Raw genomic sequence first — 20,795 nt, 5'->3', positions numbered from 1 at the left:
CCAGCTACTTGGGAGGCTGAAGCATGAGAATCATTTGAGCCCGGGAGGCAGAGGTTGCAGTGAGCTGAGATCACACCGCTGTACTCCAGCCTGGGCGATAGAACAAGACTCTGTCTCAGAAAAAAAAAAAAAAAAAAATTATTTTGTGCTTTTGATTTTTTCTAGAAATTTACTTATACAAAAAGCACTATTTATTTGTTTTAAAGAGATGGAGTCTTACTATATTAGCCAGGCTGGTCTCCAACTCCTGGTCTCAAGCAATCCTCCCTCCTCAGGCCCCTAAAGTTCTGGGATTACAGGCATGAGCCACTGTGCCCAGCACCTGAAAAAGCACTATTTGGTAGAGTCATGTTTTAACATAGACTCAAAGCTTCCCTGCCCCTGAACAGGGGCCACAAAGTCCTAGTCTGGCTTCTGTGTCATGTTAAGAGGATGTGGAGTCCAGACAGAATCATCAATGGTCAGGGTCAGGGCTCAACCTGGGGTCCAGAGTGGTTATGTCTGGGAGGCTCAGTGGTATAGCTAGGAGTGGAATTCAAGCATAACACTAGAGGCCAATTGTGGGCACTAGGGAGGGAAGAGGGAGCAAGTGTTCTAGGTGCAACAGACTATGTATGTCCCTGTGCCTGAAAGAACTGGTCCCAGCCAGGTTCTGGCCCCCAAGGTTTGTAAGGTTTAGAAAGTGGCCAATATCTCTTGTGATGTCTCAGGCACAGAGATAAATGTGCAAGGAACTATGTACCTCTTCTGGCCCCTGTGGGGTGGACTCTGGCTGGGTGATAGGGAAGGCAACTAGGTAAATATTGTGGGAGTCAGTGAAGGTGGGTAGTTTACCTCCTTGTATCGGATGTGGTTTCACCTATGACGGGACATGTGGGGCTGAGACCTCAATTTCCCCTTCAATTGGGAGCCCTCCAAGCTCCAGAGCATCTCCTCCTAGAAATTTTCCCTAATAACCACTCATCCTATTTTCCCACCCACACAAAAGAGGATCTGCCTGGAGCACCACCTGTTTCCCCACTACCCCTTCACTGCTCAGGGTGAAGCAGCATCAAATGATCCTCTCCCCAGCAGGGTGGTCTTAACTTTTACCTCCTAGTGGCATTTCATAGAGGCAGTAGAAAACCAAAATACCCTTTTGACCTTAAAAAACAGTGCCTTACACCTTTACTGAAAGTGCTTGTTTGCTGAATTGAAGACTTTAAGGAATGAAGTTATAATGGTAGAATCTCAATTGAAATTCCTGTGCAGATATGTGACCCCAAGTGAGGCCCCTATGTTTGGGGAGTAGAGGCTCTGACCTCTAGCCATCTAGCCTTTGGCCCAACTCATTCTTTCTTTTCTAGAAGTGCCATTCCCCCTTCCCCCTGCTGCTGCCCTCTTGAAGCTGTGCTACGGGAGCCCAGTCTCAGTGAGACCAGTTGTCTGCCTTTCCTCAGTCCCCACCAAATCCACTTTCTGTCCCCTCCCGCCCCCATCCTGCTCGGGATTATGTAATAGGAAGTTCTCAACTAGACTCCCTGGGGAGGGAAAAGGGGCCTGAGAGGGAAAAACAGCACAAGAATACAGAGCACAAGAGGCACAACCTTTTCCTGTTCTCTAGACTGAGAGCTTCCCAGAACGGGGCCTCCTCTTCTGTTTTCTCCCATACCTCCCCGCAACCCTGGAGCCATGCAACCCAGGGCTCACCACATAAGGCCAAGTATTCTACCCTCCCCTCAAGCTGCTGGAAAGATCCTTGGGCAGGACTAGCCTTAAGATAAAAAGCAGGCTGCTTCCTTGGGAGCAGGGGTGTGTCTGGAGAGGGCAGGGTATCAGCAGAAGCCCCACTGAGTCGAACAATGGCAGGAAAGGAAACCACGCAGTTGCCACTGCATTTTTCTTCAAGGCTGAGTCTGCACAGACCTTTCCTGGAAGGGATGGTTGTACAGCTGTTTCCAGAATAAAAGGTAGTATTTCTTCAAATGCTTTTCAAAATATGATGGGGTGTGTGTGTGTGTTTGTGTGTGTGTGTCTCCCTCACAGAAGCAGAGACAGAGGAGTGAAAAGGAGCCAGATCATAGAGGCTTTGAATACCAAAGCTTTGATTTTTTTCTAAATGACATGATTGAATTTCACGAAGATTTCCTTGGCTGCTGTGTGGATTGGTGGTTTGCCGGGTCCAAGAGCGGAAAGGATTAGGAGACCACTACAGTGGTCCAGGCTCCAATTGATTAGGTCTGATGTGGGATAGTGGCCAGGGGACAAAGAGGTCAACATTGGCCCTTACTCAGGGAGGGGAGAAAGGACCAGAGTACTTGGTGAGGGGAACCAGGAGAATAAGATTTGCTCTGGAGCCAGATCCAGGGTCAGAAATCTGGGGAAATAACGACAAAAACTCTCCCAGAAAACCCATAGCTTGGGCTCATAGAGCAGGCTTGGCTGGGGCTCAACCCATTCATATAGTGTTGGAAGGGAAACTGAGACACACTCTCAGGAACAGAAGGTCACAGGAGCCTAGGCTCTGGTCCCAGGCTTCCTGCAATGGCCACTCAGTTCATCCCCATTACTCCTGAAGAAGGGAGTTCCCATTTATGCATATCACACCCACTGCCCACCAGCCCAGGGGTAGAGGGGAGACCAGTGAGGAATTCTGGCTACGACAAGGCTGCTGGAAGCTCCACAGGGGAGGGTCAGCACCTGCCCCCACCCAGATCCAGATGTGCAGAGAGAGATAAATTTGGAATGTGCAGGGATAAGGGACTGGACAAGGCTGGCAGGAGCCAGAGTTCCTGGCACCCTGGGAAATTAGGGATAGGGATAGCTGGCAGCCCAGTTCTTTTCTCTTTCCCTAGCTCCAAGAAAGATCCTCATGAATCCTCACATTTCAGCATGCCCTCCCAATTACTTGAATCTTTTTTTAGCATCAATGGAGGAAGGGGAAACACTTCTCGGCCTAGAATCAGGCCCACTTGGTGGCAGCTTCAGAGATGCACATTTCAGCTAGCTCCCATCCTTGGAGGTATACAGACTGGGATGGGCCATGCTGTTGAAAGGGGGTGAGTTCTGGGTCTGAGATTCTAGATCCCTGGAAACAGGATACCAATGTTCTAGTGCAGCTGTGGTTACTAATTTTCCATATGACCTCAGGCCAATACCCTCCTCTCTCAGAGCTTCAGTTTGTTCATCTGTGCTTTTGTGATTAATGGGGTCAATGGCAGAAGCCAGACAAGAAACCAGATCCCAAGCCAAGGGCCAGTTTGGTGGAATTTGGCCAGACAAGGTGTGCAGTCTGGTTTCCATCCAGGCCGTCAGACACTCCTGCCTGCCTTCAATGCCCTTCTAAAAGGTACTCCTCCTCCAGGGAAGCCTCACAGATTATCTTCTTCCTCCCCATGTGACACACTGCTTGGTCCAGGGCTGTCCAATAATACTTGTTGCAACTATGGATAAGTTCTATAATTTGCACTGTCCAATATATTAGCCACTAGCCACATATGGCTGTTGAACATTTGAAGTGTGGCTAATGTGCCTAAAGAACTGAATTTTAATTAATTTTAGAAGTAAATTTAAGAAGCCATATGTGGCTACTCACTACCATATTGGACAATACAGGTTCTAGCCAAGGCTTTTCTCTCTTTGTTCCTTGTTTATAATAGTTCATAGGAGTTACCATTTATTGAGCATTTACTCTTTGCCAATTTTTGCATAAGTGTTTTATTTATTTTTTTCCTTTTTTAATTTATTATACTTTAAGTTCTAGGGTACACGTGCACAACGCGCAGGTTTGTTACATATGTATACATGTGCCATGTTGGTGTGCTGCACCTGTTAACTCGTCATTTACATTAGGTATATCTCCTAATGCTATTCCTCCCCCCTCCCCCTGCATAGGGTTTTATACACATCTCAGTGAATCCTAGAAATTCCATTTTAAAGATGAAGAAACCAAGGTTAGGTAAACTGGTTTCAGGTTGCATAGAAAGCTGGAGAACCATTCAAATGTGGGTCATGTTCTCCAGCCATTTAAGGAACTTTCCAGGGCCCAGCCTGGGGTTCTCCTTCTACACTTACTCCAGAGCACATGGCTGGACACCAGGGTCTGGGGAGGCTTATCAGTGAGTATCATTTGGTAGATGGTAGACACTTGATGAAAAGGAGAGAAACTATATTCACTTTCCATCTCCCAGGGACCCAGGAATCCTGGTTCCTGACATCCCACCTTGAGGTATCTCTCTTTTTGCCTTTCTCCTGGACTACAGTGTCCTTTGGGTCACAAACTCAGAGTTCAACTGGGTGCTATGTGCAGAGGACTGGGGACGGGGTGTCACAGCAGGCCCAGAGAAAGCCATCCAGGCTGAGAGCTGGGTTCTAGAAGGATCCTTGTTTTTAATCAATAAAACAAGAAATAGTATTATAATAGCTACCATTTATTGAGCACCTACTTTGTGCCAGGCACTTTACATACATTTGTGCTTGTAATTCTTACAACAACCTCGGGAGGTAGGCATTATTATCACCATTTGACGTATGAGAAAACAGAGGCTTAGCAAGGTTAAGCAGCTTGTTCAAGGTCACAGAGCTGGTAGATGAGTGATAGAATCAGCACTTGAGTTGTGCGTCTGTGAGGGCCCCAAAGCTTTCATCAGGCATTTTCCACACTGAGGAAATAAAGAAGGTAGAGGAGTGGTGTATTAGTCTGTTTTCACACTGCTGATAAAGACATACCCGAGACTGGGTAATTTATAAAGAAAAAGAGGTTTAATGAACTCACAGTTCTATGTGGCTGGAGAGGCCTCACAATCATGGTGGAAGGTGAAAGGCACATCTTACATGGCAGCAGGCAAGACAGAATGAGAGCCAAGCAAAAGGGGAAACCCCTTAAAAAACCATCAGATCTTGTGAGACTTATTCACTACCACCAGAACAGTATGGGAGAAACTGCCCCCATGATTGAATTATCTCCCACCAGGTGCCTCCCACAATTATGGGAGCTACAATTTAAGGTGATATTTGGGTGGGGACACAGCCAAACCATATCATTCTCTCCCTGGCCCCTCCCAAATCTCATGTCCTCTCATTTAAAAATCAATCATGCCTTTCCAACAGTCCCCCAAGGTCTTAACTCATTTCAGCAATAACTCAAAAGTCCACATTCCAAAGTCTCATCTGAAACAAGGCAAGTCCCGATCGCCTATGAGCCTGTAAAATCAAAGGCTAGTTAGTTACTTCCTAGATACAATGGAGGTACAGGCATTGGCTAAATACACCCATTTCAAGTGGGAGAAGTTGGCGAAAACGAAGGGGCTAAAAGCCCCATGCAAGTCTGAAATCCCGCAGGGCAGTTAAATCTTAAAGCTCCAAAATGGTCTCCTTTGACTCCATGTCTCACATCCAGGTCACACTGATGCAGGAGGTGGGTTCCCATGGTCTTGGGCAGCTCCACCCCTATGGCATTGCAGGGTACAGCCTACTTCTTGGTTGCTTTTACAGGCTGGCGTTGAGTGTCTGTGGCTTTTCCAGGTGCATGGTGCAAGCTGTCAGTGGATATACCATTCTGATGTCTGGAGGACGGTGGCCTTCTTCTCACAGCTCTAGTAGGCAGTGTCCCAGTGGGGTCTCTGTGTGGGGGCTTCCCCTTCCACATTGCCTTAACAGAGGTTCTCCATGAGGGCCTCACTCCTGTAGCAAACTTCTGCCTGGACATCCATGCATTTCCATACATTCTCTGAAATCTAAGCAAAGGTTCCCAAACCTCAGTTCTTGACTTCTGTGCACCCGCAGGCTCAACACTACGTGGAAGATGCCAAGACTTGGGGCTTGCACCCTCTGAAGCCAAGGCCTGAGCTGTACCTTGGCCCCTTTTAGCCATGACTAGAGCAGCTGGGATGCATGGTACCAAGTCCCTGGGCTGCACACAGCAGGGGGACCTTGGGCCTGGCCCACAAAACCATTTTTTTCCTCCTAGGCCTCCAGGCCTGTGATGGGAGGCACGGCTGCAAAGGTCTCTGATGTGCCCTGCAGACATTTTCCCCATGTCTTAGTGACTAACATTTGGCTCCTTGTTACTTATGCAGATTTCTGCAGGGGGCTTGAATTTATCCTCAGAAAATGGATTTTTCTTTTCTATCTCATCATCAGGCTGCAAATTTTCCAAACTTTTATGGTCTGTTTCCCTTTTAAAACTGAATGCTTTTAACAGCACCCAAGTCACCTCATGAATGCTTTGCTGCTTAGAAATTTCTTCTGCCAGATACCCTAAATCATCTCCCTCGAGTTCAGAGTTCCACAAATCTCTAGGGCAGGGGCAAAATGCAGCCAGGCTCTTTTCTAAAACATAGCAAGAGTCACCTTTACTCCAGTACCAAACAAGTTCCTCATCGTTATCTGAGACCAACTCAGCCTGGATTTCATGTCCAAATCATTATCAGCATTTTGGTCAAAGCCATTTAACAAGTCTCTAGGAAGTCCCAAACTTTCCCACATTTTCCTGTCTTCTGATCCCTCCAAACTGTTCCAACCTCTGCCTGTTACCCAGTTCCAAAGTTGCTTCCACATTTTTGGGTATTTACAGCAGCGCCCCACTCTACTGGTACCAATTTACTGTATAGGTTCATTTTCACAGTGCTGATAAAGACATAACCAAGACTGGGTAATTTATAAAGAAAAAGAGGTTTAATGAACTCACAGCTCCACGTGGCTGGGGAGGCCTCACAAGCATGACAGAAAGGCACGTCTTACGTGGTGGCAGGCAAGACAGAATGAGAAGTAAGCAAAAGGGGAAACCCCTTATAAAATCATCAAATCTCACGAGATCTATTCGCTACCACCAGAACAGTATGGCGGAAACTGCCCCCATATTTCAATTATCTCCCACTGGGTCCTTCCCACAACACATGGCAATTATGGGAGCTACAATTCAAGATGAGTTTTAGGTGGGGACACAGCCAAACCATATCAGGTGGGGAAACGGATGCATTCTCTAGGGGGTAGGGGACTGGTTTTGCTACCAGAGCTGTTGATGGAAGCTAAAGTTCACCCTGTTTCCCACCGACCCGCTCTGGCATGCCACTTTTCTCCAGACTCAGCTGCAAAGTCACAAAAAACTCACTCCGGCTGAGGTTGCTCTTCTTAGAAAGAGAAAATGGCTAGCGTGGTGGCTCATGCCCGTAATCCCAACACTTTGGGAGGCCAAGGTGGGTGGATCACTAAGTCAGGAGTTCGAGACTAGCCTGGCCAACATGGTGAAACCCCATCTCTACTAAAAAATACAAAAAGCCAGGCATAGTGATGCATGCCTGTAATCTCGGCTACTCGGGATGCTGAGGCAGGAGAATCGCTTGAACCTAGGTGGGGGGTTGCAGTAAGCTCATTGTGCCCTTGCACTCCAACCTGGGTGACAGAGCAAGACTCCATCTTAGGGAAAAAAAAAAAGAGAAAATGGCTGAGATGAAAGACCTTCCCCTGTCTGTTTATTGGTAGTTGTCAGTGTGTGCATGTAGCCTGTGTTCAGAAGCACAGACCACCAGAATAAGAACATCACTTCCTTCTAGGCCACACCCCAGGCACATGTGCAGGGGGTGAGGCAGCTGAGGAATCTTGAAAGGGCTATTTATTTCCTACTAGAGTCCTGGGGAAACCACCTGGGAGGAGGCTGGCTTAGCAATCAGAGCCTCACATTTGCTCCATGCCCCCTTCCTCCAGGTTATCCAGCCTCAGAGAGGTTGTGTTCATTTCACAGATCACGGACCCATGATGCGTGTTTCTCTCTCTCTCTCTCACACACACACACACACACACACGCACACTCTTGAGTTAAGGCACAAAGTCTGGCCTGCATGGCCCTGCAAGTCTGTTCCCATCAGGCACATTTGGCCCAGGGCTGATCCCATGTATGTACACAAATGGGTTAGTGCAGTGTTAGGAGTCTGTTCACAAATAGGGAACATGATGATGGCCCTGTGCTAAGCCCAGTCCTCCTGTTCCCTGAGAGGGAATCTCTTGCCTCCTTGTCAGTTAGCCAAACACCTCCCCAGCTGGACTGGGACCAAATCAGCCACAGTTCAGGTGAGTGCTGGGGACTCAGGGCCTGGCTTCTAACACTAAGAAAGCACACTTTCTAAGTGTGGTGGGGGCTATTTGGAGACCTTAAATAAGATCAAGTCCCCACCTAAGATGGACAAAGATGGCCACGAAAGCCAGGATGGAAAGGTTTCTCTTTGTGCTTTTAAACCCGAACCATGTATAACAGGAACAGAGCTGACCTTTTTCCTCTAAGCTCTCTGGCTTCCACCCCAGGGAAGAGGTTTCTGCAGATTGGTGTGAGTGTGGGGGTTGAAAGGGCACAGTAAGGACTGTGCGTTGGAGCAGGAGATTGCTTCAGTTCCCCCTCCCCAGGCCCCACCTTCGGCAGCTGGTTCCAGCACATTTAAGTCAGCAGCCACTTAATGGGTGGTATAGAGGTGGAGGTTCCTGGGAGTACATGGTGCGAGTGTGACGCAGGGTTCAAGGTCTGCATGAAGGCTGGGGGCTTTGCAGTTACCGGGCCCTGGGCTGGGTCAGGATGCCCAGGTAAAGTAGGCGATCTCATCCAGGTCGACCGGGTAATCGGTAAGCAGCACCGGCGTCTTGTCGAAAAGCTCACCCTTGTAGCTGCGCCACTTGCCGGCGGGCAAATAGACGTCGCGCTCCTGCTTGCCCGGCTCCAGCACCGGGGCCACAAGCAGCGTGTCCCCAATAAGGAACTGCGAGTCGATGCGGTGAGCTGTCTCGTCGCCGGGCGCAATCCACCAAAGGGGGCGCACGATAGGGTCACCCGTGTCGGTGACCTCGCCCGCCAGCTCAAGCAACAGCGGTGCCACAAGCGAGGCCCGCAGGGCGGCGAACTTCTGCGCGATGGCCACCACTTCCGCGTCGTAGCGCCAGGGCGGGATAGAGAACTGCATGGCAGGCATAAAGGCGGCCACTTCCAGCCAGCGAATGTAGAGCTCCCGCTCGGGCACATCGCCGCCGGCTGTACGCTGGGGCACGGCGTTGCCGCCCACCATATCGGGTAGGATGAATGGGTAGCCCAGCATGCTGACAGTGAGCACTGCGGGGATGAGTGAGCGCAGCCCCAAGTCGTAGCCCCACACAGAGTCGCGATCCACCAGGCGGAAGAAGCAGGAGATGTTCTGTGACTGGTAGCCCACGCGCACCTCCGCCAGCGAGAAGAAGGGCAGCGCCATCTCAGTGTAGCGCCGGCTCCAGACGCTGGGGTCCGGCAGCGGCCGGTAGGTGCTGAAGTCCCGCGGCAGGTAGCTGACCTCACCCGCGTCGAACTTGAAGGAAGCCACGGAGTAGCGAGAGCGCAGCCGCCGCAGGTGTCCCTGAAACCAGTCGCGGGCCTTTGGGTGCGTGAAGTCGAGCACCGCGCCGATGCCGTTCCACCAGCGCACCAGCGCGGGTAACCGGCCCGTGGGTTCGCGCACGAACAGCTCGCGCTCCACGCCCTCGCCGAAGCGCGACGAGTTGTAGTTGACAAACGGGTGCACCCAGAGCGTGACGTGGAAGCCGGCGTCGCGGAGGCGGCGGAACATGTCGCTGGCGTTGGGGAATTTGACCTCATCAAAGTCGAAGTCGCCATAAGCAGGTGTGTACATGTCGTCGATTTCCAGGTGGCTGCTGTTGAAGTGGTGCTGGCGGATCTGTTGGGCAAAACGCAGCACCTTGTCCTGGTCCACGGCGCGCCCGTACAGCGCCCACGTGGACCAAATGGGGTCTCGGAAGGCCTCGGGTGCTGGCACCCTTGAAGGCTTGTTGAAGTAGCGGCGCACCATGTACTTGTGGATGGAGGTGACATCCGAGCCCACGCACACTCGGTAGCTCAGCTCTGGCGCTGCGGCGCGGCCGGCGGGTGGCTTGTAGGGCGTGTCGTGGTAGCGCGCCTGAAGCCGCAGCGAGCGCTCCGTGCTGTTCCAGCCCAGGTGGAAGGGCACTGAGTCATTGACTTTGATGGCAGCCGCGCGCGAAGATAGCCAGTAGCGCTCGAGGATGCCCCCAAACGCGGCGTCGGAGGAGTAGACATCGCTGGTGACGAACGGCTGGGGCTCCTGCTGGCCATCCAGGCGGATGGGCCAGTGTTGCGTCCTCATCTCGGCGCCACCATACCAGTGGGCCGCCGCGTCGCCCAAGAACATGGCGTGCTCCACGGCCCGGCCCGGCGCTGCCTCCTCCCAGCGCACGCGATAGCACATGACCGTGTCCTTGGGCCGCACAGTCTGGATAAAGAAGTGCAGCGGCCGCCCGTCGGCCGTGAGCGAGCAGCCCAGCAGGGCGCCATCGCGGCTGCAGGAGTCGAGGTCCAGCACGCCGGAGCGGAAGGCCAGGCGGAAGACCTGCTCTCCCTTCTGGTTGCGGATGGAGAAGCCGCCAGCTTTCAGGTCCAGCAGCTCTGCGCGAAGTCGTTCCGCCTTGCGTAAGGAGACGCTGTAGTAGCACCAGGCCACCACCGCGGCCAGCACAAGCAGCAGCCCCAGGACCGCGGAGCCCAGCAACGGCTTCAGCTCTTTGGAAGGCTTGGGCTTGGCAGGCGAGAAGTTGTCTGGCAGGAAGGTGTACATAGCTGCGGCTGCGATGGCCTCGGGGTTCTGACGGTATGCGTAGCAGCCAGGCCGGCGGCGGCGGAGGTAGGCCTGGCTCTTCTCCTGAGGGTTCTGGAGCATTAGTGGGCTGCTAAGAAAGGAGCGGGCCGTGGGGCCATCTGACTGAGCTCCTCTCACCCTGCTCTGAAAGGAGGAGAGAGATGGAACTGAGCTAGCTCATCCCATGATATTCCCATTTGCTGCCGCAAGCTAAGAGGAGGTGTATACTTTGGGAAGGTGAATACTGGAACCTGAGGGCTTGAAGAGTGGCAAAGGTGAGACACTTACCAGGACAATCTGTCCCTAACCCACTCTTTCTCATGGGACCTAATGCTTGTCCAAATTAGGACTCTGTGACGGGGGGGCGGCGCATGTGACTGGGAGATGGCACGCATCTTCATTTTCCTAGTGGAGAAACAAACCCTGAGAGGGTCAGGGAGCTTTCCAGGATCACAGGATAAGCCAGGCCTCCCCGGATCACACATGGGGCCGTTCGGGCTGAAGAGACAGGGAAGGAACTAGAGAAGTCCTGCACTCCTAGAGGTGTGGATGGTCGGGGTGGGAGAAGGGATTGTCCAGCCAGCTCCTTGAGACTTTTTTTTTTTTTTTGAAATGGAGTCTCCCTCTGTCACCCAGACTGGAGTGCAGTGGCGTGATCTCAGCTCACTGCAACCTCTGCCTCTTGGGTTCAAGCGGGTCTCCTGCCTCAACCTCCCGAGTAGCTGGGATTAAAGGCGCACACTACCACACTTAGCTAATTTTTGTATTTTTGGTAGAGACAGGGTTTCACCATGTTGGTCAGGCTGGCTTCGAACTCATGACCTCAAGTGATCCACCTGCCTCAGCCTCCAGAAGTGCTGGCATTACAGGCGTGAGCCACCTCGCCCAGTCCCCCTTGAGACTTTTAACAGGGCGGTAGGCTAGCTTCCCTGTCCCCAGAGCAGGAGAGGAGGGAGGAAGGGAGAACAGCTCAGGAATGTGCTTTTATCCTGAGTCAAAAGCCTGATGAAGTCTGGAGATTAAAGAAGACACCCAAAGCCAGACTTAGTCCCAGGGCCTGGGTTGGAGGGAGGTAGAGTTGGGTTCAGACATTAGGGCCTGGGGCAGGAGCCTGGCACGGGGGGCCAGTTGTTTCTCACATCTGCTTCTCTTTGCCCTCAAACTCACCCTGCTGTCAGCCATCATCCATCACCACATCCATTTTCCTGCGTGCCTTCCTGCTTTGCTCCTGGCACCACATCTGTGGGCCAGCTACTTCCTAGCTCTGTTTCACCCACTGTTCTGTTTCTGTCATAGTTTGGGCACTGTCACTTCTCCCCTGTATTACTGAACGCTTCCCCCAACAGGCCTCTCTGACTCTAACTTCTTTCTCACCAGTGCCTTCTGATCACGGCAACCATAGTGATCTTTCTAAAGCACTTATCAAGCCTTATCTGTCCCTAGCTTCGAGAGCTGCTCATTACTTCCATGATGAAATTTTAAAGTGTTTGCTTTGCATTGGAGGCTCGAGGCATGATGTGTTCTCAGCTACCATTCTGATTCCATTTCCAGCCAGGCCTATCTTGTGATTACCAAGCTCGTTCCTTCCCCAAGCTAAATCCTTTAGGCCACCTGCTTCAGGAGATTTCACCCACCTAGCTTGGGCCAACGCACCTCCTCCACCTACGTGCTCTCCAGGGATCAGACACCCACCACTACCACTAACACACATAAACTCTGACACACTATATGCTAAATATCCAGATATGAGGCCATGCACGGTGCTCATGCCTGTAATCCTAGCACTTTGGGAGGCCAAGGAGGGCAGATCGCTTGAGCTCAGGAGTTTGAGACCAGCCTGGGCAACATGGTGAAACCCTGTCTCTACCAAAATACAAAAAAAAAAAAAAAAAAAAAAGCCAGGCATGGTGGTGTGCACCTGTAGTCCCTTGGTGCTACTTGGGGGGCTGAGGTGGGAGGATTGCTTGAGCCCAGGAGGTCGAGGCTGCAGTGAGCCGAGATTGTGCCACTGCACTCCAGCCTAGGTGACAAAGTGAGACCCTATCTCAAAAAAAAAAAAAAAAAAAAAAGTAAAGATATGACCACAGGGAAACACAGGCTCAGGGGAAGAGGTGTGTCCTACTCTGCCACTCAAGGCCACTGACCGTTCCTGTCCCAGGCTTCAGAGCAGAGTCCAACAAAGAAATAGCACCACCCAGGTGCACACATGGGCATACACACAGCCAGCCAGTTGGTTGCCCAACTGCTGCAGCTCGGGGGAAGTAGAGAAGGAGACCGGCAAACAGTAATTAGCCTCCTCCCAGATGCCAGTGTCTGTCTCTAAGTCCCCAGGGACTTCCAAGGAGATGCCGAAACTACTCAGGTTTTTCACCTCCCCCATGCAAGAATGCAAGGTGTGGAGCAGAATTTGATCCTAAATGTCAATACACAGCTCCTCCCATAGGCACTTCCCACACGGTGCTAGCTCAGGGCCTCATTCTCAGTGCCCTCTGCCCCCAGCTGCCTAAGCTTGTCAGCCCTAGCTAGTCTGGAACAGACTCTTATTCCCTTTCTCTCAGTCTGCAACGACTTAGCTTTCCTCCCCGTTCCTATATAGATACAGCTTAGAAAACACCTCCTGGAAAATGCAGCCAGTGGCCTTTAGCTGATGCCCTCAAGCTGAGCAGAACCCAAAGAAGGCCTTAGGTGGCTCAGATCACACCTGCGAGTTTATATTCATTCATTCAAGATATCCAAAGCCCTATTCTGGGCACCAAGGAAATAAGGAGAGAGAGGGTCAGTATCTGAAGAGGAGAGAGACTTCCTCATCCTCAAAACTTTCATGTGAAGTCAGCCTATCTCATGAGCCCTGGAGGCAGGAAGAGGCCACCAAGGTGGATTCAAAAGCGCTTTGCAACAGTTATGTTTTGAGAATCTTAATTTTCTGGGATCTGAAGTTCTTTGATGAAAGACAGAAGCCCACAGGCCTGGGCACCCACCCACCCCAGACACCATGATAGTGTCCCAAATGCCACCACAGCATCCAGTTCTATCAACAATGTGGAACCAGCAGACATAGCTACAGTGTCCATTTTACAGATGAGGAAACGTGGCCCAAACAGAAAAACGAACTTGTCTGAAGTTAGCCAGGTAGCAAGGCTGCCTGGATCTAAAATCCCAGCCTAGCTCTCTGCAGTGTTAAGTTTTAGGAGATGGGAGATAATGATCTGACCTGGCTGCCTGAATGCAGTAGCAGAAAGGAGTCCTGGGGCTGAGCTGGTGGGACCAGCTTCCATCAGATGGACATGGCATGGTGAGGCCTGTCTTTCCAAGGGCTGGTGCTGCTGCTTGCTCCACGCCGACCACGAGCACCACGAGGGCAGCAAAGAGGGCAATTTTAATGGCATCTGGTACCGGGGCTTTGGGGGAGGAAGTCTGTGGTTCCGGTGTTAACAGTGGTGCCAGAGACCTCTGTAATCTGCCGCCTCCGCCATCTAGTCAACCCAAGGCTAGTGCTAGCAGGTGGAGTCTGCAGGGCGGGTCTCCCTGGGCTCTGCCCCTGCTGAGCCTCTCCTCACTGGACACTCAACCTCAGTTTTGGCTGCCACAGTTAGTCTGGTCTGAAGGGGAGGGCCCCGCCCGACTCAACTGAGGGGAGGCCATTCCAAATAGAATCGTTAGTTGGACACAGTTCCCAGGGGGGATGGAAATGTCAAAGGCAACTCGATCCGGCCCATCTCCCTCTCCTGCCCGGGCGACGGGATCCGCGGGGATCGAGTGACTGCCTACACAGCCTGGAATACTCCACAGCCACCCTCAGCACCCCACCCGAAGGCTATACTGTCCGAAGGGGCCGACCGAGGTCAAGGGACCTGTCGCCCCGCGGGAATCGCGGCCGTGGGATGGGCCCAGGTGTTCAGGCTCGCTCCACCCATTCATCGGTGGGAACGAAAGTTCAGGAATAGTGCTCCTTCAGCAGCCCCCCGCCCCCCACAGCCCTCCCGCTGGGCTCACCCATTGCAGTTACAGCCCGGCAGAAGCGGGGGTGAAGGAGCTTCCCGCCGATCCCCTGCGCTTGAACCAGAGTGAAGCTGCTGCCGCGCCGCGCGGGGCTCTGTCTGGCAGGGCACAGCTGAGCCCCTCCTCGGGCCCCGCCCTGGGGTTCTTTGGCCACGCCTCAGTCATCAAGTCTCGCCTGGGGCCTCAGAGTCCAGCCCTGCCCTTGACGTTCGACCCCTCCTCCCAGGTTATCAGGCGGATCTGTGGCCCCGCCCTCAGCCCCACCTTCCTCCCACCGCTCTGTGCTCTGCCCCTGGCATTTCAGGCTTGCTCAGTCCTGCGCCCCGCGGCTTCGACTCCCGCCGGCAGGCCCGCCCCTGCTGGGCCACTGCTAACCCGCAAGCAGGCGGGGCTCGGCCCCAGGCCTGCTGGGACATGTAGTTCTGCAGAAAGGAGCAGCTGCGGAAGGTTGGGGTTGTTGCACCTCTAGGCTAGGTTTGGAATGAGGATGAGAGGGAGAGAGCTGCAGGGTAAAGGAGCAGAGCTGGCCATTGGAATTCCTTCCTTCCTTGTTTGGGCAGGTGGAGGCCATATCGGTATAACGCTCTCACAAGCCCTCAGTTTTCCATAGGAAAAGTGGTGGCGGAATTCCGCGAGTATCTCAGCGCCCAATGCAAGGTGCTTCCAATCAAGGGCCCCACGGAGGGAGCTGTAGTTCCAGCCCGCCGGGAGTCCAAGCTGTCGGCTCCCACCGGACCAAACCAGCAGTGTCCGAGGTCAGGGACTGAGAAGACCGGTTTCTGCTCGGTGTTTTGCAACGTCACCCGCCTCCCAGACCGCCACCCCAGACTAGTTATTTATAGGGTCCAGCCCCTCCTCTTAAGTTACAGCCTTTAGTTAGAAATGCCCAAGCTGCGGGAAAGTGGGCGTGCCCGGCCATGCCCCTCTCCCCGGGGGCTGGGCAAGACTCTGAGGTTTCATTTCTTTTCTTTTCTTTTTATATTTATTTATTTTTGAGTTTCGTTCTTGTTGCCCAGGCTAGAGCACAATGGCATGATCTCAGCTCACTGCAACCTCCGCCTCCCGGGTTCAGGCAATTCTCCTGCCTCAACCTCCCAAGTAGCTGGGATTACAGGCACGTGCCACCGCGCCTGGCTAATTTTGTATTTTTAGTAGAGACAGAGTTTCACCATGTTGGTCAGCCTGGTCTCAAACTCCTGACCTCAGGTGATCTACCTGCCTCGGCCTCCCAGAGTGCTGGGATTACAAGCGTGGGCCACCGCGTCCGGTCTTATTTTATTTTTTTGAGAGAGGGTCTCGCTCTGTCGCCCAGGCTGGAGTGCAGTGGCGTGAACATAGCTCACTGCAGCCTCAATGTCCTTGGTTCAAGCTATCCCCTCCCGCCTCAGGCTCCTGAGTAACTTGGACTACATGTGTGTGCCACCATACCCTGCTAATTTTTAAATTTTTTTGTAGAGAAGGGGTCTCCTTATGTTGCCCCAGCTGGTATCGAATTTCTGGGCTCAAGTGATCCTTCTGCCTCGGCCTCCCAAAGTGCTGAGATTACAGGTGTGAGCCACTGCACCCAGCTGGTTTCATATCAATTTAATGCAGAAATAAAAATACTGAAGATCACAGAGATTTTAGAATGGCCCTTTCTTGCTCCCTCAGGGGCAGAGAAACAGGGCTTTGTTTTGCAACCTGAAATTTCTTTGTCATGAGACCCTCCAAAATTATGTTTTGACCAGTTGGACTTGGAATTGGACTTGACCCCTTGTGCAGCAAGGGTGTCTGAGCACAGAGAGGCTTTTGGGAGGCTGTAATGGGGACTCCTGGAAGCAGAGATCAAGAGCTTTGGGTGTAGGGATAGGGCTTTGACTGTGGAAGGAAGGATTCTGGGTCCTCTGATGAGTGGGAGGGCATCTAAGTTTGGGAGCATACTGAAGAAATGTTAGCTGGAGGGTCTTCGTGGGGTGGAAAGTAGATGGCTCCTGCCTGCATTGCAGGGTGGACCCATCCGTTTGGGCTCTGGGATTCAGGGGAGGAGGACAGCAGCTGGATATAAGGCTACTGTTCTGTGTCAGGAGGGCACTCAGGGATGTACTGAGATGATGGGGTTGGAAGGGCCCAGGGAGGGGTGACTTTGAGAAAAATTGCATCTCAGTTGAAGGGGTTTGGTAGAGGCCTGAGTGACTGGCCCTTCACTTCCAGATCCTGCTGGGTAAAGACACAGGAGGCAGGCTTTGGGGGTGAAGAGTTTATTTATTGCTCTGCCCCCGTGGCCCAGCAAGCCCAGGCTCTACCAGCAACGATAGTCGGGATAGGTCTCAGACACGAACTCAGGATGGATAACATAGTTGTTTCTCTGGGGACCACCAGACTTCTTGAAGTGACTTGTGTCCCCTCTACAGGAAGAGATGGGTCAGCCCTTTTGGATTCTCGTATGTCAAAGTGAATATCTGACTCCAGTTTGCAATGCTAACCTTATCCCTACACTTTGCCTATAGCACTGACCTTGGGTTCCAGTACTGACCTTCTGACCTTAGAACTGTTAAGTTGCTGATACCCAATATTTCCTCCTTAACATCGACTTCTTACTCGTTACTTCAAGCTCTGAACCAACGCCTTTGGCTGTAAGCCCACTGCCAACCTGTAACCCCTTCAATACCGGCCTCCTAGCCCTCTCCTAAGGTCCTCTGTCCTTACCACCTTTGACTGCTCCATAGCACCAGCTCCCCCTGGTGGTATGTGCCTGTCAGTGCACCGCGGAGCGTTCTCATCCCATCTACCAGCCATCCTCCCCCAGCCCCGTCTCTCCAAGCCTTCAGGGTGCGTGTGCAAATGAGTGTGAGCGCGTTAGACTTACCTAAGGTTCGGATATGGGTAGTATGACGGCGGGGGAGTTGTAACAGCACACTGCATTCCGGGCCGGTGCTTGTAGGGAGGTACACATCTGGAGAAGGAGGAAGCCGCGAGCAGGGAGTGGTTGGGCCTTTTGACTCTCAGCCCCCGATTTAGACCGAGTCCCTGGGCGGCGCTTCAGGTGTCCGTCCCAAGGCTCGGAAATCCTCCTCTCCTTCTTCCTCACCCTTCAAAACCCCCACTGCAGCACCCACTCGGGAACCCCCCTTGGAAGACTCCCGGCAGGGCCTCATTTCTGCCATTGAGGGAAGAGCGCTTGCACCCTGGGAAGGGCCGGGCTCCGGGCGTTGAGGACCTGGAACCACCGGATCCCCGCCACTGGACAGCAATTTCTCCAGCACTAGGACGAGGCATCGTTTCTGAGCTTCCTAGAGGCTCAGACACTTTCCCACTCCCCTATGCCCTTGAGAGGGATAAGACTCAGTCTTGCACAATGAATCAGCCTCTCTCGGCCTGGAGAGGGGCGGGGGATCACTATGGACACCCACTGCACAGCTCTCTGGGCTAACGCGGACAAAGTTCTCCCGGGCTTGGCTGCCGCCTGGTGCAGGACGAATGCCAAGCTGCAGTCCGGGCTCCAGCTGTGCGCTCGGGCCGCAGTTTTCTTAGCAGTAACACGCGAGGGTGCCTACCTCCGCAGGTGGTGCGGGATCCGAGGAGGCCAGAGCCATTCTGGTAAAGTGGTCACCATTTCCCGGCTCACGTAGCCCCCAGGAATGACCGCACCCACTACCGACGGTGACGGGGGACCAGCAAGAGAGGACATTTTTCTGAGAACGCAGGGCACTCCACAGGCTAGAACCTGCGTCTCTAGGGCCAGGAGTCCAGGAAAGGGGGCAGGGCCAAGGAGATGGGGGAAGAGGATGCGACTGATGTGCGGGGTTTCTTCCTCAGAAACCCTCTGGCGGGACCTCCAGAGCATATAGAGAGGCCAGGTTGACCTTGAGCCCAGTTTGAGAGGGACAGGGGTCGGGCACTTGGAGTAACCTTCGTGCTGGTTCTCCCGCCTCAGTTGTTAGTTCAGGCCTTGGAGCCCGAGGGCAGGACATGGCGGGGCCTCGAGAGCGTGCAGCGCGGGGCTAGAGCAGGCTGGGGGTCTGCACGGAGGCTGGCCGGGCTGGAAGGGGGCGGGGTTCTGGGGCGGGGCTTGTGTGGGGTGGAGCCCCGCTGAGGCAGGCGGAGCCCTGCGAACCTTACAGTCGGTTGCTCCTGGCACCAAGACCGCAGGCGGCGGTCGGTGCAGGGCGCCCCGCTGGCGTAGTAGTCCATCCCGCGCAGACAGTAGTGGCGGCCCGAGCAAGCACTTTCGTAACCATGGAAGGGCAGGCGGCCGGGCAGCGAGTCCACGCACCCGCATCGGGGCGTGATCCGCAGCAGCTGCTGGTTCCGCGACAGTGAGTTCAGCATGTTCACCATCACTTCGCGCTCTGCGCCCGCGGGTCCCCAGCGCAGGAGACCCAAAGACGATGCACAGGGATGGGAAGAGGCCGGGTCACGGACAGAGTGAGGCGGAGACAAAAGCCGAGACGGATAGATTCAAGGTTCCACCCTCTCCAGGACCCTCGGCCTCCTCCCCGTCCTTCAGGTACCCGTCTCGCCCTCCTCCCGGCCTTCCCCAACCCTCTCCACCCGTTCTTTCCAACGCCCCACTACCACTCTTTACCGTAGGCATTGAGCCGCTCCGGCTTAGGAGGGCATTCCAAGGGCATTCCTCGAACTGCTGTCTCCATCCCGGCCTCCTGGAAGCGGCACACATGCTACCTCAAGCTCTGACCTGGCAGAGCTGCTCGCTTTTAGGGGTCCTCCCAGAACACCCAGACCTATCACCACGCCGCACCTTCTCCCGCCCTTCAGCAACTCCCCACCTCTCCAGGGCTCTGTGTTGGCGGCTGTCGCCGGGCAACGCGTTTACACCGCCTACAGGGGCGGGGTGGGGTGGGAAGGGCTGAAGGTGGATGGGGTTTGGCTCCTGGGCCTGTGACAACCCTGTTTCAGCGTTTGCCTTTGATTTTACCCCTCTTTGTCTAGCTGACTCTGTTTAGCTGTGTCTGGGTGTCTCTCTAATAGGGGGTTTTCAATATTGCTTCTCCATTCCGTGGAGAACTTGTGAAAGATTCTGATTCTTGAGGAAGTTCTAATTCAGAAGGGTTCCGTCAACCCAGGGTCAGCCATCAGCCTGCAGTTAAGAGCCCCGGCTCTGGTTTTGGGTCCTCTCAGGTGCCCTTGAGTTTGCGGCCGTGGCTGGACCTTCTCCTGTGTCCTCGGAAGACTCTCCTGTATCTGCACTGCTATTGAGTAGCCTTGGTCTTTCTCCTTCCGTCTGTGCTCACATCACAAAGGAGGAGAAGGTGGAGCAGGGAGATTCATTGTATCGCTGACTCCTTGGCTAGCCCCAGTATCACAGAGGCCAGACTATATGGGGGAGGGGCCAGCTGGCAAGCTTCGGAAAGGTAGTATATCAAGGAGTGCACACCAGCCATGTCCCTACAGAGCCCAGCCAGGGATTGGGGCCCAGGGCACCCAATCCCCAGAGACTGAGAGCCAGGGGCCTAGCACAGCCCCACTTTTGGGTTCCTTTTTCAACTAAAAAAATTCAAACCCGGCCAGGTGCAGTGGCTCATGCCGGTAATCCCAGCACTTTAGGAGGCCGAGGCAGGTGGATCACTTGAGGCCAGGAGTCCAAGACCAGCCTGGCCAACATGGCAAGATCCCCGTCTCTACTAACAATACAAAAATTAGCCAGATGTGATGGCGCATGCCTGTAATCCCAGCTGCTCGGGAGTGTGAGGCAGCAGAATTGCTTGAACCCAGGAGGCGGAGGTTGCAGTGAGCCAAGATTGCGCCACTGCGCTCCAGCCTGGGTGATAGAGTGAGACTCTATCTAAAAAAAAAAAAAAAAAAAAAAAAGCAAAAAATACAAACTCTAATTATTTCACAGAAGGGGAAGAGCCCTGGGGCATTCGTTGGGAAAGCAATGAGGACCTAATGGTGAAATATCAGTCACTGTGGTTTGGGAGGTGGTGGGGTATGCATGTCCCAGTCCCCAGGCATCTGTGCTGGGTGCAACAGATACCTTAGGCAGCCGAGGAAGGTAGGTGGTATACTTGTTGCAGCAGCTGCTGTTGTAAGGTTCCATCCTCCATGTGTTGTACCGGTCACTGCCCAGGTAGTTTGGGCTGCATTTGTCTGCTGGATAATAGGGGTGGAGATGTCAAATAGTGTTACTTCTTACTCTACTCCAGGATCTGAGATCCCCTACATGTTTCTCTTCCGATTCCCAGCACGAAGCTGACC

General features: G+C 53.3%; 2 protein-coding genes across 7 annotated transcripts in view; both read right to left on the bottom strand.

Annotated features, from left to right (window-relative positions):
* Window positions 1-4,388: 4,388 nt before the first annotated feature.
* Window positions 4,389-14,802, bottom strand: MYORG (myogenesis regulating glycosidase (putative)). 2 transcript variants are annotated; one of them, XM_063609054.1, is made up of 4 exons: window positions 14,595-14,802; window positions 13,813-14,074; window positions 8,244-10,745; window positions 4,389-4,640 (listed from the first exon to the last, which is right to left on the bottom strand). In XM_063609054.1, exon 3 carries the CDS (start codon window positions 10,680-10,682, stop codon window positions 8,538-8,540), a length of 2,145 nt encoding a protein of 714 aa, XP_063465124.1. In that variant the 5' UTR covers window positions 10,683-10,745; window positions 13,813-14,074; window positions 14,595-14,802; the 3' UTR covers window positions 4,389-4,640; window positions 8,244-8,537. The 2 variants fall into 2 exon arrangements, with proteins under 2 accessions (XP_063465124.1, XP_055149875.1); XM_055293900.2 differs by lacking the exon at window positions 13,813-14,074.
* SPMIP6 (sperm microtubule inner protein 6) overlaps window positions 4,389-20,795 on the bottom strand; it is a 31,830-nt gene continuing 15,423 nt past the window's right edge. The window contains exons 1-6 of one of the 5 annotated variants that reach the window (XM_055293925.2): window positions 20,575-20,692; window positions 19,516-19,821; window positions 19,165-19,240; window positions 18,694-18,928; window positions 17,446-17,532; window positions 16,822-16,984 (exon numbers count right to left, since the gene is read on the bottom strand). In XM_055293925.2, coding sequence (XP_055149900.1) covers window positions 16,879-16,984; window positions 17,446-17,532; window positions 18,694-18,928; window positions 19,165-19,231 — 495 coding nt within the window. In that variant the 5' untranslated portion in view covers window positions 19,232-19,240; window positions 19,516-19,821; window positions 20,575-20,692 and the 3' untranslated portion in view covers window positions 16,822-16,878. Of the gene's footprint in view, window positions 4,641-16,821; window positions 16,985-17,445; window positions 17,533-18,693; window positions 18,929-19,164; window positions 19,241-19,515; window positions 19,822-20,574; window positions 20,693-20,795 lie in introns of those variants that run through there. The other 4 variants (XM_063609059.1, XM_055293921.2, XM_055293923.2 and 1 more) reach the window with 4 other exon arrangements.

The sequence above is a fragment of the Symphalangus syndactylus genome, chromosome 9, assembly GCF_028878055.3.
Source record: "Symphalangus syndactylus isolate Jambi chromosome 9, NHGRI_mSymSyn1-v2.1_pri, whole genome shotgun sequence".
NCBI classification, from domain to species: Eukaryota; Metazoa; Chordata; class Mammalia; order Primates; family Hylobatidae; genus Symphalangus; species Symphalangus syndactylus.
Note: the sequence above shows the minus strand (reverse complement) of the source record. Positions and strands in the feature narration are given on the sequence as shown.

Coding starts and splice junctions, on each gene's coding strand:
- MYORG (XM_063609054.1), bottom strand. CDS start 10,682: ATGCTCCAGAACCCTCAGGAGAAGAGCCAGGCCTACCTCCGCCGCCGC.